This window comes from Oncorhynchus nerka, linkage group LG16 (genome assembly GCF_034236695.1).
Source record: "Oncorhynchus nerka isolate Pitt River linkage group LG16, Oner_Uvic_2.0, whole genome shotgun sequence".
NCBI lineage: Eukaryota > Metazoa > Chordata > Actinopteri > Salmoniformes > Salmonidae > Oncorhynchus > Oncorhynchus nerka.
Window position 1 is genome coordinate 20,543,869 of NC_088411.1, and position 17,870 is coordinate 20,561,738.

At 43.5% G+C, this 17,870-nt stretch overlaps 1 protein-coding gene across 1 annotated transcript in view; it reads right to left on the reverse strand.

The window, feature by feature from the left end:
* Nucleotides 1-15,148: 15,148 nt before the first annotated feature.
* Nucleotides 15,149-17,870, reverse strand: part of rhbdf1b (rhomboid 5 homolog 1b (Drosophila)) — a 54,541-nt gene continuing 51,819 nt past the window's right edge. The window contains exons 15-17 of the mRNA XM_029685045.2: nucleotides 17,337-17,490; nucleotides 16,862-17,085; nucleotides 15,149-16,553 (exon numbers count right to left, since the gene is read on the reverse strand). Of these exons, the coding sequence (XP_029540905.2) occupies nucleotides 16,358-16,553; nucleotides 16,862-17,085; nucleotides 17,337-17,490 (574 nt within the window). The 3' untranslated portion in view covers nucleotides 15,149-16,357. The remainder of the gene's footprint in view (nucleotides 16,554-16,861; nucleotides 17,086-17,336; nucleotides 17,491-17,870) is intronic.

The following is a 17,870-nucleotide window of genomic DNA, read 5'->3' on the forward strand; positions in this document are numbered from 1 at the left end:
TTCAAGAGCAGATGCAGATTCTTAGTACACACACTCTCCTCTCCATGTGTCTCCTCTCTGCCAGAGGGAAGGGGGACAGTCAGTCACACAAGAACAACAAACCGAGAAAAGAGAACCAGTGTGGATACGCTTAGCTCAGTGTTGTCTTAGTGCTTAAACTCCCTCCTCTCTCTCTTCCAGGGGGAAGTAGGCCAGTCAGTCACAGCCCAGGTGGCAGATAGGCCAAGTGTGATTCAGGCTATTATTATTCACAATAATACTCTGTCATTGGAGGGGGTGGAGGTGGGCTCAGACAGGTGCACTGTGGACCCTCTGCTACCCCCCTCACCTCCCACCCCTCTCACCTGGGCTAAGAGCCTGGGGCCCTGGTGTGTGTGCGTGTGTGTGTGTCTGTGTGTGTGTGTTGCTCCAGGCACAATGAAGAGAGAGAGCCTGTCAGTGACCACCTGCTGAGCAGCTGTCAGGGTCCAGTTTCAGGGTCGGCTTTCCAGCCAGGGAGGCAGTAGCACACCCACCTACCTACCTACCTGCCTGCCTGCCCATATATCCATCTATCTATTCATTTATCAATCCATTCATTTATCCATCCCTTCATCCATCCATGCCTTTTCACGCTTGCTACGGTAGGTTAGTTTAACCCTAACCTTAAACTGAACCGACAAGGTTCTTATACCATGAAGCAACAAACATTTAAATATATGTTGTTCTTGAATAAAAGCTGAACAGTTGAGGTCAATTTATTTCTTCCACCACTAAATGGTTGGCAAATATCATCATGAATCTAATGTTCTTTCCAGAATAATGTCACTGCATGGTTAATTGTCAGTTAATCACCTGCATTCTTACAGTATGCCACAAAGATCAAATCAGGCCAAGTTATGTTTGGAACGTTGACATGGTTAATTGTCAGTTAATCACCTGCATTCTTACAGTATGGCACAAAGATCAAATCAGGCAAAGTTATGTTTGGAACGTTGACATGGTTAATTGTCAGTTAATCACCTGCATTCTTACAGTATGCCACAAAGATCAAATCAGGCAAAGTTATGTTTGGAACGTTGACATGGTTAATTGTCAGTTAATCACCTGCATTCTTACAGTATGCCACAAAGATCACATCAGGCCAAGTTATGTTTGGAACGTTGACATGGTTAATTGTCAGTTAATCACCTGCATTCTTACAGTATGCCACAAAGATCACATCAGGCAAAGTTATGTTTGGAACGTTGACATGGTTAATTGTCAGTTAATCACCTGCATTCTTACAGTATGCCACAAAGATCACATCAGGCAAAGTTATGTTTGGAATGATGACATGGTTAAAAGATACTGTTGAAATTCAGTTTTATCTCCTAAATTGTAGCAATTTGACTAAATGATCAACAAGACTTGATTGTTGAATTTTTGTGAAGTAGTTCTGATTGCATCGATTTCCCAATAACCGTAATGAATCGATATAGCCAAAGTTGTGCTTTCTAGTATAACAAGAGTTTACTGGGCAATGAGCACCAGTGGGTGGAGAGACTAGCCGGTGTGACAAACAGGGAAAAACATTTCTGTTTGCAGTAAATGTCTTCCGCGGGTTATTTCATTGATTACAGTTTCTATTCATTCAGCAGGTAAAGTTCCATTTAGAACATTGACATGGATAAAAAGAGATACAGTTCAAATTCCCTTTTATAAGAGATAAAATATTTACTTTATTTGTCTATACGGGACGGAAATGTATTTTCAATCCCTCCGATATGCACACACACAAACAATAAGTTAGAGAGGCTGGAGCAGTTGCAATTGTAGCAATTTAACTAAATGAACTACCCATACAATGGTTCGCCAAGTCCCAACAACTTGAGTCCAAATTGAGTCCAAAGTCCCTAACATTTGAGTCAGTCCTATAGAGTCCCAAGTCCCTAGTGTTTGAGTCAGAGTCCTATAGAGTCCCAAGTAGAGTCACGAGTCCCTTGATAGGCTAAAAGCTGCGGTCTAGCAATCTTTGAAGTTCCATTTAATAATGTAGAAAGCTAGCTGACTTACGGTGCTGAACATTAGTAGGGATAGCTAGCTAATACAGTAGCTACTGCAGTGAATTGAGCAAGGGAGAAAGATTTTCTGACAACATCAAGTCTGAGTTCTGGACTCAAGTACTACAGCACTGCGTTGCACTATCTGATGTAAGACAATGGCTTAGGATTGGAAAGACAGACATAACATTTCCACAATGGTTATTCTATGGAAGGCGTGATTAATAACGTAGGTGGCAGGTAGCCCAGTGGTTAGAGCGTTGGACTAGTAACCAGCAGGTAGCCTAGTGGTTAGAGCGTTGGACTAGTAACCAGCAGGTAGCCTAGTGGTTAGAGCGTTGGACTAGTAACCAGCAGGTAGCCTAGTGGTTAGAGCATTGGACTAGTAACCAGCAGGTAGCCCAGTGGTTAGAGCGTTGGACTAGTAACCAGCAGGTAGCCTAGTGGTTAGAGCGTTGGACTAGTAACCAGCAGGTAGCCTAGTGGTTAGAGCGTTGGACTAGTAACCAGCAGGTAGCCTAGTGGTTAGAGCATTGGACTAGTAACCAGCAGGTAGCCTAGTGGTTAGAGCGTTGGACTAGTAACCAGCAGGTAGCCTAGTGGTTAGAGCGTTGGACTAGTAACCAGCAGGTAGCCTAGTGGTTAGAGCGTTGGACTAGTAACCAGCAGGTAGCCTAGTGGTTAGAGCATTGGACTAGTAACCAGCAGGTAGCCTAGTGGTTAGAGCACTGGACTAGTAACCTGAAAGGTTGCAAGATCAAATCCCCGAGCTGACAAGGTACAAATCTGTCCTTCTGAACAAGGCAGTTAACCCACTGTTCCTAGGCCATCATTGAAAATAATAATTTGTTCTTAAATGACTTGCCTAGTTAAATTAAAGTGGGTATGTATTGTAAAGGGTGACCAATGACTAATGTCCAAATAAGACACAGTAAATGAATAAAACATTTACTTAACTAGAGTGGATGGAGTGAGAGAAAGAGGTAAAAAGGCCAGACAGCATGTCCCCTTCTCTTTGATCCATATGACCCAGTGCAGTTTACTAATCAGACAGAGGTCATCAAGTCGGCTGATGTGGAGAGGGAAAGGAAGGGGTATTGCCCACTTAAAATCAAATTAGCATCTCCATAGGGCCATGGATGGAGGGAGGGGATGGTGGGGAGGATAGGATGGGAAGAGAGAGGCTGGTGGGTTTAACAGCACTGTGTGCCCGCCACAGCTGTTCATCTGTCTTAGAGAGAGAATGGGAGAAAAACAAAGAGAGCGAGAGAGACGTTTTTAGGGGGAGAGGTATACGGTAGAAAATGCATTCAGTTGAGAGGAGAAAGTGAGCCTAAACTAGTCCCATCTAAAAGGGCTGGATGGGTGAAAGTAGTATGGCATCTGTAAGGTGGTATTCATGGAATAGGTCCTAAACATACTACCTAGCTATATAGCATTCAGTCTACAGGCAGAGAAGCATCTGTAAGGTGGGATTCATGGAATAGCCCCTAAACATACTACCTAGCTATATGGCATTCAGTCTACAGGCAGAGAAGCATCTGTAAGGTGGGATTCATGGAATAGCTCCTAAACATACTACCTAGTTATATGGCATTCAGTCTACAGGCAGAGAAGCATCTGTAAGGTGGGATTCATGGAATAGCTCCTAAACATACTACCTAGCTATATGGCATTCAGTCTACAGGCAGAGAAGCATCTGTAAGGTGGGATTCATGGAATAGCTCCTAAACATACTACCTAGCTATATGGCATTCAGTCTACAGGCAGAGAAGCATCTGTAAGGTGGGATTCATGGAATAGCCCCTAAACATACTACCTAGCTATATGGCATTCAGTCTACAGGCAGAGAAGCATCTGTAAGGTGGGATTCATGGAATAGCTCCTAAACATACTACCTAGTTATATGGCATTCAGTCTACAGGCAGAGAAGCATCTGTAAGGTGGGATTCATGGAATAGCTCCTAAACATACTACCTAGCTATATGGCATTCAGTCTACAGGCAGAGAAGCATCTGTAAGGTGGGATTCATGGAATAGCTCCTAAACATACTACCTAGCTATATGGCATTCAGTCTACAGGCAGAGAAGCATCTGTAAGGTGGGATTCATGGAATAGCTCCTAAACATACTACCTAGCTATATGGCATTCAGTCTACAGGCAGAGAAGCATCTGTAAGGTGGGATTCATGGAATAGCTCCTAAACATACTACCTAGCTATATGGCATTCAGTCTACAGGCAGAGAAGCATCTGTAAGGTGGGATTCATGGAATAGCTCCTAAACATACTACCTAGCTATATGGCATTCAGTCTACAGGCAGAGAAGCATCTGTACGGTGGGATTCATGGAATAGCTCCTAAACATACTACCTAGCTATATGGCATTCAGTCTACAGGCAGAGAAGCATCTGTACGGTGGGATTCAATGGAATAGCTCCTAAACATACTACCTAGCTATATGGCATTCAGTCTACAGGCAGAGAAGCATCTGTAAGGTGGGATTCATGGAATAGCTCCAAAACATACTACCTAGCTATATGGCATTCAGTCTACAGGCAGAGAAGCATCTGTAAGGTGGGATTCATGGAATAGCTCCTAAACATACTACCTAGCTATATGGCATTCAGTCTACAGGCAGAGAAGCATCTGTAAGGTGGGATTCATGGAATAGCTCCTAAACATACTACCTAGCTATATGGCATTCAGTCTACAGGCAGAGAAGCATCTGTAAGGTGGGATTCATGGAATAGCTCCTAAACATACTACCTAGCTATATGGCATTCAGTCTACAGGCAGAGAAGCATCTGTAAGGTGGGATTCATGGAATAGCTCCTAAACATACTACCTAGCTATATGGCATTCAGTCTACAGGCAGAGAAGCATCTGTAAGGTGGGATTCATGGAATAGCTCCTAAACATACTACCTAGCTATATGGCATTCAGTCTACAGGCAGAGAAGCATCTGTAAGGTGGGATTCATGGAATAGCTCCTAAACATACTACCTAGCTATATGGCATTCAGTCTACAGGCAGAGAAGCATCTGTAAGGTGGGATTCATGGAATAGCCCCTAAACATACTACCTAGCTATATGGCATTCCGTCTACAGGCAGGGAAGCATCTGTAAGGTGGGATTCAAGGAATAGCCCCTAAACGTACTACCTAGCTATATGGCATTCAGTCTACAGGCAGAGAAGCATCTGTAAGGTGGGATTCACGGAATAGCCCCTAAACATACTACCTAGCTATATGGCATTCAGTCTACAGGCAGAGAAGCATCTGTAAGGTGGGATTCATGGAATAGCCCCTAAACATACTACCTAGCTATATGGCATTCAGTCTACAGGCAGAGAAGCATCTGTAAGGTGGGATTCATGGAATAGCCCCTAAACATACTACCTAGCTATATGGCATTCAGTCTACAGGCAGAGAAGCATCTGTAAGGTGGGATTCATGGAATAGCCCCTAAACATACTACCTAGCTATATGGCATTCAGTCTACAGGCAGAGAAGCATCTGTAAGGTGGGATTCATGGAATAGCTCCTAAACATACTACCTAGCTATATGGCATTCAGTCTACAGGCAGAGAAGCATCTGTAAGGTGGGATTCATGGAATAGCTCCTAAACATACTACCTAGCTATATGGCATTCAGTCTACAGGCAGAGAAGCATCTGTAAGGTGGGATTCATGGAATAGCTCCTAAAACATACTACCTAGCTATATGGCATTCAGTCTACAGGCAGAGAAGCATCTGTAAGGTGGGATTCATGGAATAGCTCCTAAACATACTACCTAGCTATATGGCATTCAGTCTACAGGCAGAGAAGCATCTGTAAGGTGGGATTCATGGAATAGCTCCTAAACATACTACCTAGCTATATGGCATTCAGTCTACAGGCAGAGAAGCATCTGTAAGGTGGGATTCATGGAATAGCTCCTAAACATACTACCTAGCTATATGGCATTCAGTCTACAGGCAGAGAAGCATCTGTAAGGTGGGATTCATGGAATAGCTCCTAAACATACTACCTAGCTATATGGCATTCAGTCTACAGGCAGAGAAGCATCTGTAAGGTGGGATTCATGGAATAGCTCCTAAACATACTACCTAGCTATATGGCATTCAGTCTACAGGCAGAGAAGCATCTGTAAGGTGGGATTCATGGAATAGCTCCTAAACATACTACCTAGCTATATGGCATTCAGTCTACAGGCAGAGAAGCATCTGTAAGGTGGGATTCATGGAATAGCCCCTAAACATACTACCTAGCTATATGGCATTCAGTCTACAGGCAGAGAAGCATCTGTAAGGTGGGATTCATGGAATAGCCCCTAAACATACTACCTAGCTATATGGCATTCAGTCTACAGGCAGAGAAGCATCTGTAAGGTGGGATTCATGGAATAGCTCATGGAATAGCTCTACTAAACATACTACCTAGCTATATGGCATTCAGTCTACAGGCAGAGAAGCATCTGTAAGGTGGGATTCATGGAATAGCTCCTAAACATACTACCTAGCTATATGGCATTCAGTCTACAGGCAGAGAAGCATCTGTAAGGTGGGATTCATGGAATAGCTCCTAAACATACTACCTAGCTATATGGCATTCAGTCTACAGGCAGAGAAGCATCTGTAAGGTGGGATTCATGGAATAGCTCCTAAACATACTACCTAGCTATATGGCATTCAGTCTACAGGCAGAGAAGCATCTGTAAGGTGGGATTCATGGAATAGCTCCTAAACATACTACCTAGCTATATGGCATTCAGTCTACAGGCAGAGAAGCATCTGTAAGGTGGGATTCATGGAATAGCCCCTAAACATACTACCTAGCTATATGGCATTCAGTCTACAGGCAGAGAAGCATCTGTAAGGTGGGATTCATGGAATAGCTCCTAAACATACTACCTAGCTATATGGCATTCAGTCTACAGGCAGAGAAGCATCTGTAAGGTGGGATTCATGGAATAGCTCCTAAACATACTACCTAGCTATATGGCATTCAGTCTACAGGCAGAGAAGCATCTGTAAGGTGGGATTCATGGAATAGCCCCTAAACATACTACCTAGCTATATGGCATTCAGTCTACAGGCAGAGAAGCATCTGTAAGGTGGGATTCATGGAATAGCCCCTAAACATACTACCTAGCTATATGGCATTCAGTCTACAGGCAGAGAAGCATCTGTAAGGTGGGATTCATGGAATGGCCCCTAAACATACTACCTAGCTATATGGCATTCAGTCTACAGGCAGAGAAGCATCTGTAAGGTGGGATTCATGGAATAGCTCCTAAACATACTACCTAGCTATATGGCATTCAGTCTACAGGCAGAGAAGCATCTGTAAGGTGGGATTCATGGAATAGCCCCTAAACATACTACCTAGCTATATGGCATTCAGTCTACAGGCAGAGAAGCATACAGGCAGAGAAGCATCTGTAAGGTGGGATTCATGGAATAGCTCCTAAACATACTACCTAGCTATATGGCATTCAGTCTACAGGCAGAGAAGCATCTGTAAGGTGGGATTCATGGAATAGCTCCTAAACATACTACCTAGCTATATGGCATTCAGTCTACAGGCAGAGAAGCATCTGTAAGGTGGGATTCATGGAATAGCTCCTAAACATACTACCTAGCTATATGGCATTCAGTCTACAGGCAGAGAAGCATCTGTAAGGTGGGATTCATGGAATAGCTCCTAAACATACTACCTAGCTATATGGCATTCAGTCTACAGGCAGAGAAGCATCTGTAAGGTGGGATTCATGGAATAGCCCCTAAACATACTACCTAGCTATATGGCATTCAGTCTACAGGCAGAGAAGCATCTGTAAGGTGGGATTCATGGAATAGCTCCTAAACATACTACCTAGCTATATGGCATTCAGTCTACAGGCAGAGAAGCATCTGTAAGGTGGGATTCATGGAATAGCTAGCTCCTAAACATACTACCTAGCTATATGGCATTCAGTCTACAGGCAGAGAAGCATCTGTAAGGTGGGATTCATGGAATAGCCCCTAAACATACTACCTAGCTATATGGCATTCAGTCTACAGGCAGAGAAGCATCTGTAAGGTGGGATTCATGGAATAGCTCCTAAACATACTACCTAGCTATATGGCATTCAGTCTACAGGCAGAGAAGCATCTGTAAGGTGGGATTCATGGAATAGCTCCTAAACATACTACCTAGCTATATGGCATTCAGTCTACAGGCAGAGAAGCATCTGTAAGGTGGGATTCATGGAATAGCTCCTAAACATACTACCTAGCTATATGGCATTCAGTCTACAGGCAGAGAAGCATCTGTAAGGTGGGATTCATGGAATAGCTCCTAAACATACTACCTAGCTATATGGCATTCAGTCTACAGGCAGAGAAGCATCTGTAAGGTGGGATTCATGGAATAGCTCCTAAACATACTACCTAGCTATATGGCATTCAGTCTACAGGCAGAGAAGCATCTGTAAGGTGGGATTCATGGAATAGCTCCTAAACATACTACCTAGCTATATGGCATTCAGTCTACAGGCAGAGAAGCATCTGTAAGGTGGGATTCATGGAATAGCTCCTAAACATACTACCTAGCTATATGGCATTCAGTCTACAGGCAGAGAAGCATCTGTAAGGTGGGATTCATGGAATAGCTCCTAAACATACTACCTAGCTATATGGCATTCAGTCTACAGGCAGAGAAGCATCTGTAAGGTGGGATTCATGGAATAGCTCCTAAACATACTACCTAGCTATATGGCATTCAGTCTACAGGCAGAGAAGCATCTGTAAGGTGGGATTCATGGAATAGCTCCTAAACATACTACCTAGCTATATGGCATTCAGTCTACAGGCAGAGAAGCATCTGTAAGGTGGGATTCATGGAATAGCTCCTAAACATACTACCTAGCTATATGGCATTCAGTCTACAGGCAGAGAAGCATCTGTAGGTGGGATTCATGGAATAGCTCCTAAACATACTACCTAGCTATATGGCATTCAGTCTACAGGCAGAGAAGCATCTGTAAGGTGGGATTCATGGAATAGCTCCTAAACATACTACCTAGCTATATGGCATTCAGTCTACAGGCAGAGAAGCATCTGTAAGGTGGGATTCATGGAATAGCTCCTAAACATACTACCTAGCTATATGGCATTCAGTCTACAGGCAGAGAAGCATCTGTAAGGTGGGATTCATGGAATAGCTCCTAAACATACTACCTAGCTATATGGCATTCAGTCTACAGGCAGAGAAGCATCTGTAAGGTGGGATTCATGGAATAGCTCCTAAACATACTACCTAGCTATATGGCATTCAGTCTACAGGCAGAGAAGCATCTGTAAGGTGGGATTCATGGAATAGCTCCTAAACATACTACCTAGCTATATGGCATTCAGTCTACAGGCAGAGAAGCATCTGTAAGGTGGGATTCATGGAATAGCTCCTAAACATACTACCTAGCTATATGGCATTCAGTCTACAGGCAGAGAAGCATCTGTAAGGTGGGATTCATGGAATAGCTCCTAAACATACTACCTAGCTATATGGCATTCAGTCTACAGGCAGAGAAGCATCTGTAAGGTGGGATTCATGGAATAGCTCCTAAACATACTACCTAGCTATATGGCATTCAGTCTACAGGCAGAGAAGCATCTGTAAGGTGGGATTCATGGAATAGCTCCTAAACATACTACCTAGCTATATGGCATTCAGTCTACAGGCAGAGAAGCATCTGTAAGGTGGGATTCATGGAATAGCTCCTAAACATACTACCTAGCTATATGGCATTCAGTCTACAGGCAGAGAAGCATCTGTAAGGTGGGATTCATGGAATAGCTCCTAAACATACTACCTAGCTATATGGCATTCAGTCTACAGGCAGAGAAGCATCTGTAAGGTGGGATTCATGGAATAGCTCCTAAACATCAGTCCCTAGCTATATGCCCTAAACATACTACCTAATGGCACAGTCTACTAGCATCTAAGGTGGGATTCATGGAATAGCCCATTCAGTCTACAGGCAGAGAAGCATCTGTAAGGTGGGATTCATGGAATAGCTCCTAAACATACTACCTAGCTATATGGCATTCAGTCTACAGGCAGAGAAGCATCTGTAAGGTGGGATTCATGGAATAGCTCCTAAACATACTACCTAGCTATATGGCATTCAGTCTACAGGCAGAGAAGCATCTGTAAGGTGGGATTCATGGAATAGCTCCTAAACATACTACCTAGCTATATGGCATTCAGTCTTCAGGCAGAGAAGCATCTGTAAGGTGGGATTCATGGAATAGCTCCTAAACATACTACCTAGCTATATGGCATTCAGTCTACAGGCAGAGAAGCATCTGTAAGGTGGGATTCATGGAATAGCTCCTAAACATACTACCTAGCTATATGGCATTCAGTCTACAGGCAGAGAAGCATCTGTAAGGTGGGATTCATGGAATAGCCCCTAAACATACTACCTAGCTATATGGCATTCAGTCTACAGGCAGAGAAGCATCTGTAAGGTGGGATTCATGGAATAGCTCCTAAACATACTACCTAGCTATATGGCATTCAGTCTACAGGCAGAGAAGCATCTGTAAGGTGGGATTCATGGAATAGCTCCTAAACATACTACCTAGCTATATGGCATTCAGTCTACAGGCAGAGAAGCATCTGTAAGGTGGGATTCATGGAATTGCTCCTAAACATACTACCTAGCTATATGGCATTCAGTCTACAGGCAGAGAAGCATCTGTAAGGTGGGATTCATGGAATAGCTCCTAAACATACTACCTAGCTATATGGCATTCAGTCTACAGGCAGAGAAGCATCTGTAAGGTGGGATTCATGGAATAGCTCCTAAACATACTACCTAGCTATATGGCATTCAGTCTACAGGCAGAGAAGCATCTGTAAGGTGGGATTCATGGAATAGCTCCTAAACATACTACCTAGCTATATGGCATTCAGTCTACAGGCAGAGAAGCATCTGTAAGGTGGGATTCATGGAATAGGTGGGATTCATGGAATATGGCTCCTAAACATACTACCTAGCTATATGGCATTCAGTCTACAGGCAGAGAAGCATCTGTAAGGTGGGATTCATGGAATAGCTCCTAAACATACTACCTAGCTATATGGCATTCAGTCTACAGGCAGAGAAGCATCTGTAAGGTGGGATTCATGGAATAGCTCCTAAACATACTACCTAGCTATATGGCATTCAGTCTACAGGCAGAGAAGCATCTGTAAGGTGGGATTCATGGAATAGCTCCTAAACATACTACCTAGCTATATGGCATTCAGTCTACAGGCAGAGAAGCATCTGTAAGGTGGGATTCATGGAATAGCTCCTAAACATACTACCTAGCTATATGGCATTCAGTCTACAGGCAGAGAAGCATCTGTAAGGTGGGATTCATGGAATAGCTCCTAAACATACTACCTAGCTATATGGCATTCAGTCTACAGGCAGAGAAGCATCTGTAAGGTGGGATTCATGGAATAGCTCCTAAACATACTACCTAGCTATATGGCATTCAGTCTACAGGCAGAGAAGCATCTGTAAGGTGGGATTCATGGAATAGCTCCTAAACATACTACCTAGCTATATGGCATTCAGTCTACAGGCAGAGAAGCATCTGTAAGGTGGGATTCATGGAATAGCTCCTAAACATACTACCTAGCTATATGGCATTCAGTCTACAGGCAGAGAAGCATCTGTAAGGTGGGATTCATGGAATAGCTCCTAAACATACTACCTAGCTATATGGCATTCAGTCTACAGGCAGAGAAGCATCTGTAAGGTGGGATTCATGGAATAGCTCCTAAACATACTACCTAGCTATATGGCATTCAGTCTACAGGCAGAGAAGCATCTGTAAGGTGGGATTCATGGAATAGCTCCTAAACATACTACCTAGCTATATGGCATTCAGTCTACAGGCAGAGAAGCATCTGTAAGGTGGGATTCATGGAATAGCTCCTAAACATACTACCTAGCTATATGGCATTCAGTCTACAGGCAGAGAAGCATCTGTAAGGTGGGATTCATGGAATAGCTCCTAAACATACTACCTAGCTATATGGCATTCAGTCTACAGGCAGAGAAGCATCTGTAAGGTGGGATTCATGGAATAGCTCCTAAACATACTACCTAGCTATATGGCATTCAGTCTACAGGCAGAGAAGCATCTGTAAGGTGGGATTCATGGAATAGCTCCTAAACATACTACCTAGCTATATGGCATTCAGTCTACAGGCAGAGAAGCATCTGTAAGGTGGGATTCATGGAATAGCTCCTAAACATACTACCTAGCTATATGGCATTCAGTCTACAGGCAGAGAAGCATCTGTAAGGTGGGATTCATGGAATAGCTCCTAAACATACTACCTAGCTATATGGCATTCAGTCTACAGGCAGAGAAGCATCTGTAAGGTGGGATTCATGGAATAGCTCCTAAACATACTACCTAGCTATATGGCATTCAGTCTACAGGCAGAGAAGCATCTGTAAGGTGGGATTCATGGAATAGCCTAAACATACTACCTAGCTATATGGCATTCAGTCTACAGGCAGAGAAGCATCTGTAAGGTGGGATTCATGGAATAGCTCCTAAACATACTACCTAGCTATATGGCATTCAGTCTACAGGCAGAGAAGCATCTGTAAGGTGGGATTCATGGAATAGCTCCTAAACATACTACCTAGCTATATGGCATTCAGTCTACAGGCAGAGAAGCATCTGTAAGGTGGGATTCATGGAATAGCTCCTAAACATACTACCTAGCTATATGGCATTCAGTCTACAGGCAGAGAAGCATCTGTAAGGTGGGATTCATGGAATAGCTCCTAAACATACTACCTAGCTATATGGCATTCAGTCTACAGGCAGAGAAGCATCTGTAAGGTGGGATTCATGGAATAGCTCCTAAACATACTACCTAGCTATATGGCATTCAGTCTACAGGCAGAGAAGCATCTGTAAGGTGGGATTCATGGAATAGCTCCTAAACATACTACCTAGCTATATGGCATTCAGTCTACAGGCAGAGAAGCATCTGTAAGGTGGGATTCATGGAATAGCTCCTAAACATACTACCTAGCTATATGGCATTCAGTCTACAGGCAGAGAAGCATCTGTAAGGTGGGATTCATGGAATAGCTCCTAAACATACTACCTAGCTATATGGCATTCAGTCTACAGGCAGAGAAGCATCTGTAAGGTGGGATTCATGGAATAGCTCCTAAACATACTACCTAGCTATATGGCATTCAGTCTACAGGCAGAGAAGCATCTGTAAGGTGGGATTCATGGGTGGGATTCATGGAATTGCTCCTAAACATACTACCTAGCTATATGGCATTCAGTCTACAGGCAGAGAAGCATCTGTAAGGTGGGATTCATGGAATAGCTCCTAAACATACTACCTAGCTATATGGCATTCAGTCTACAGGCAGAGAAGCATCTGTAAGGTGGGATTCATGGAATAGCTCCTAAACATACTACCTAGCTATATGGCATTCAGTCTACAGGCAGAGAAGCATCTGTAAGGTGGGATTCATGGAATAGCTCCTAAACATACTACCTAGCTATATGGCATTCAGTCTACAGGCAGAGAAGCATCTGTATTCATGGTGGGATTCATGGAATAGCTCAGTCTAAACATACTACCTAGCTATATGGCATTCAGTCTACAGGCAGAGAAGCATCTGTAAGGTGGGATTCATGGAATAGCTCCTAAACATACTACCTAGCTATATGGCATTCAGTCTACAGGCAGAGAAGCATCTGTAAGGTGGGATTCATGGAATAGCTCCTAAACATACTACCTAGCTATATGGCATTCAGTCTACAGGCAGAGAAGCATCTGTAAGGTGGGATTCATGGAATAGCTCCTAAACATACTACCTAGCTATATGGCATTCAGTCTACAGGCAGAGAAGCATCTGTAAGGTGGGATTCATGGAATAGCCCCTAAACATACTACCTAGCTATATGGCATTCAGTCTACAGGCAGAGAAGCATCTGTAAGGTGGGATTCATGGAATAGCTCCTAAACATACTACCTAGCTATATGGCATTCAGTCTACAGGCAGAGAAGCATCTGTAAGGTGGGATTCATGGAATAGCTCCTAAACATACTACCTAGCTATATGGCATTCAGTCTACAGGCAGAGAAGCATCTGTACGGTGGGATTCATGGAATAGCTCCTAAACATACTACCTAGCTATATGGCATTCAGTCTACAGGCAGAGAAGCATCTGTAAGGTGGGATTCATGGAATAGCTCCTAAACATACTACCTAGCTATATGGCATTCAGTCTACAGGCAGAGAAGCATCTGTAAGGTGGGATTCATGGAATAGCTCCTAAACATACTACCTAGCTATTATACCTTGGCTGCAAATAAGGGTTTGTCATATTCAGCTTTCTATCGACAGGAGGCTTGAGTGGAGTCGACGCACTGATTAACTTTGAATTACAGACTCAGTGTGTGTGTGTGTGTGTGTGTGTGTGTGTGTGTGTGTGTGTAAGGGCTGGTGACTCAAGGAGAGGGGGGTGGAAGAGAGAATTAGTAAACGGCAAAAGAGAGAGGACTTGAAGTGCACCATAAATTACAGACTGTGTGTGTGTGTGTGTGTGTGTGTGTGTGTGTGTGTGTGTGTATGCGTGGGAAGAGGCTGGCGACTCAAGGGGAGGCAGAGAGAATTAGTCAGCGACAAAAGAAATGTCTTGAAGTGCACCATTAAGAGTTGTGTTGGATAAACATATCACGTTTAAATCACGAGGTCAGAGCCACGGAACAGCATAGGTCTGTAGTCGACATTAACCTACAAATCCCCTAGCAGAGACAATGTGGATAACACAGAGTACTAGAAATGTTTCTATGCACACAATGTGTGCATTATATATCTTACTTTAAGAGCCATTCAGACTAAGTTTGTTTAAGGGTATATGAGGACATCAGACATGCATCTTGTGTACGTTACATGTTCCTGATGGCAGCCATTTACTCAAAGCAACTCTGCCATCTCCTGGGGGAAGCAAGCATGTGCAACAAGGCATAAGAGTTTCAGATCCCTCACACACACAACAGAAATAAATTGGACACACAGACAGAAAGCGTCAGTTTGTGTTGCTGTATTGGCAGGTACAGATAAGCAGGTAGCTAAAACGCTACCCTCCAAACACTCACCACTACTTAGACAGCAGTACACATGTTAACCTACAAGTGTTTTGTCTAGTGTAATATAGGGCACACATGACACACTATTCCCTATATAGTTCACTGTACAGAGCAGTGTTACCCAAGGGGGGTGAGGGTGAGGGGTCGGCAGCCCCCCCCCCCCCCCAAAAAAAAAACCCACTTGTAATTTGTAATAGTTGAATGCAAAAGGTGCATTTTCGATATTGGGTAGTGCATCATTAGTTCCTCTTGTCATGTCAGTCATTGCATACATTAGAGAGCTATTTATAACCTATTTATAACTAAACCATGTCAGCTAATGTTTTTTAGCCCATAGATTTTGTTGTAATTTTTGAGTTACTCAAATATCACATGAATACACATTAGGCTCTGCAAAATGTCTAGAATTGCAGGAAATAAGCGTTTACAACTCTCTGCCAACAAGAGGGGTGTGAACACTTGGTGTCATGAACAATGCTTGTGCCATTGTGAGATGTTCTCCAACGCTGGAAGGGGGCCTGAGTGAAAACGTTTGGGAACCTCTGGTATAGAGAATAGTGTGCCATTTGAGACTTGGACCTAGATATGGCAGTAATAACCAAGGCACCAGAGGCAGTCATCGTACAGTACTACAGGAATCCCTTTTCTTTCCTGTGAGATAGTTCCCTGTCTGAGGTCATCCAATGAACCAATACAACTTTTCGTCAGCTTTATGACGTGTGTAGAAAAATACAAAACAAAATCCCTCCACAGCTGTATGTGGTCTGACGGCCACAAGGTGGTGCTGTTGTGTCTGTTTTTAATAAGAGCAGCGGCAAGGCAACAGTCACATTTAACCCCCCCCCTTCTCTCTTTAAGTCTTTATGCTTTGAAAGTGACAGGTCACTCGCTAGCAATGTCCAAATAAACAAAATCAAATGAAGACAGATCAACAGTTATTAAGATCAACAGTTATTTTTCCAAGATTGGCAATCTTCACATCCAATGTCCTGAATACTACACCAAATATGGCCGCCGGTCTGGTCCATGCCGTGACGTTGCTTAGAGTCTTGTTCACCAGCCGACCCTTTCGTCCTGCTATCCTGGCGCGTGAGGCTATAGCTCTTTGAGATTGTCCATTCTAGTCATTGCAATTGTACCGTCAAAGGTCAGTGGAGGTGGGCGTTGAGGTCATACTTGTCACAGAACTTGTCAGTGAGGGGAATACAGGTGAGGTACTCACACCACTCACACTTGACCGGGTGTATGTAGAACAGTACAGCCAGTCCTGAGAAGAGACCCAGGAACACCAACAGGAACACACAGATCTGGACACGCTTACGGTACATGTCCGAACGGCCAAAACTGGAAATAATAAGGAGAATAAGATCATAAAATCAATATTAGTGTTTTACGTATTAAAGGGTATAGCATAACCTTGAGGCCATATTTCATTTCAATGTAATTATAAAAATATATAAAAATATTACCCAAAGTAACTTAAAGTTACAGTAAAACCTAATATATTCAGGTATATGAGGCCGCAAACCCAGAACCAACTGAGCCATTTAGATCTGAGCCACATTATTATTTTTTTTGAAGTAGTTCAAAGCGCTTTACATTACATACACAAAAAAATCCCCCAAATATTACTAAATCAAACCAGCTCTCACCTGATGTATGGCAGAAAGGCAAAGGAGAGGAAGAGTCCAGAGATGAATCCGGAGATGTGGGCGAAGTTGTCTATCCAGGGCAGCATGCCAAAGGAGAAGAGAAAGATGACGACGCACAACAGCTTGGTGAAAGCCCTCCACGGACGCTCCAGGATCTGCCAGCTCTGGAACAGCTCAACAAACAGACAGGCCAGGATACCAAACTGAGAGCCAGCTGGACCCACCTGGGGAGGAAGGGGGAGAGGGAGCAGGAGAACAGAAAGAGAGACACACACACATTGTGTCATATTGGCAGTTAAATACTTGGCCTCCTGCTACCTAAGGGACAGCCAGTGGAATGACAACAAAACAAAATAAATTACATTTGAGATTCTTGTTTATTATGGCTGCATTGCATCATAAACAAACAAATATCCCATAATTACACCAGTGATATCACTAGACCTATATGATCAGTGTATCTACAGTACTGTACCTCTGCTCTGTAGGGTAGGAAGATGGCGCTGGCCAGGTTGCCAGTGATGCCAGAGACGATGTAGATGATAGAGATCCTCAGCCAGCCAGCCAGCTTCTCTAAGTCCCTCAGGATGGTCATCTGGAAGAGCACCGACACCAGGCAGTGCAGGATCCTACAGGGATACAAATGAGCAAATAAATAAAGACATGGAGAGTCTCAGCAGGTTACAAACGACATTATTTTCCAATAGGGTCTGGCTCCAGCACATGCATTTTCACGCCACAGACACTGTGAGACATACAACATGAGACAGGAGGTTGGTGCCAGAGAGGATGGTGCGTTACCGCCCCCAACAGCACGGGTGGTGAAATGACATGTATAATTAAGAAACTACCGAGCCTAGCTAGTATGTACTCACTAGCTGCACAAGTAACAGTGGTTAACAGAGCTAGTGTGTCGACTGGTATGTGTGAAGCACACTAACTCCCTGGAACAAAGCTGACTCGCAATACACAAGACAAACAAACGTCAACAGGTTGCGCATTCACATAA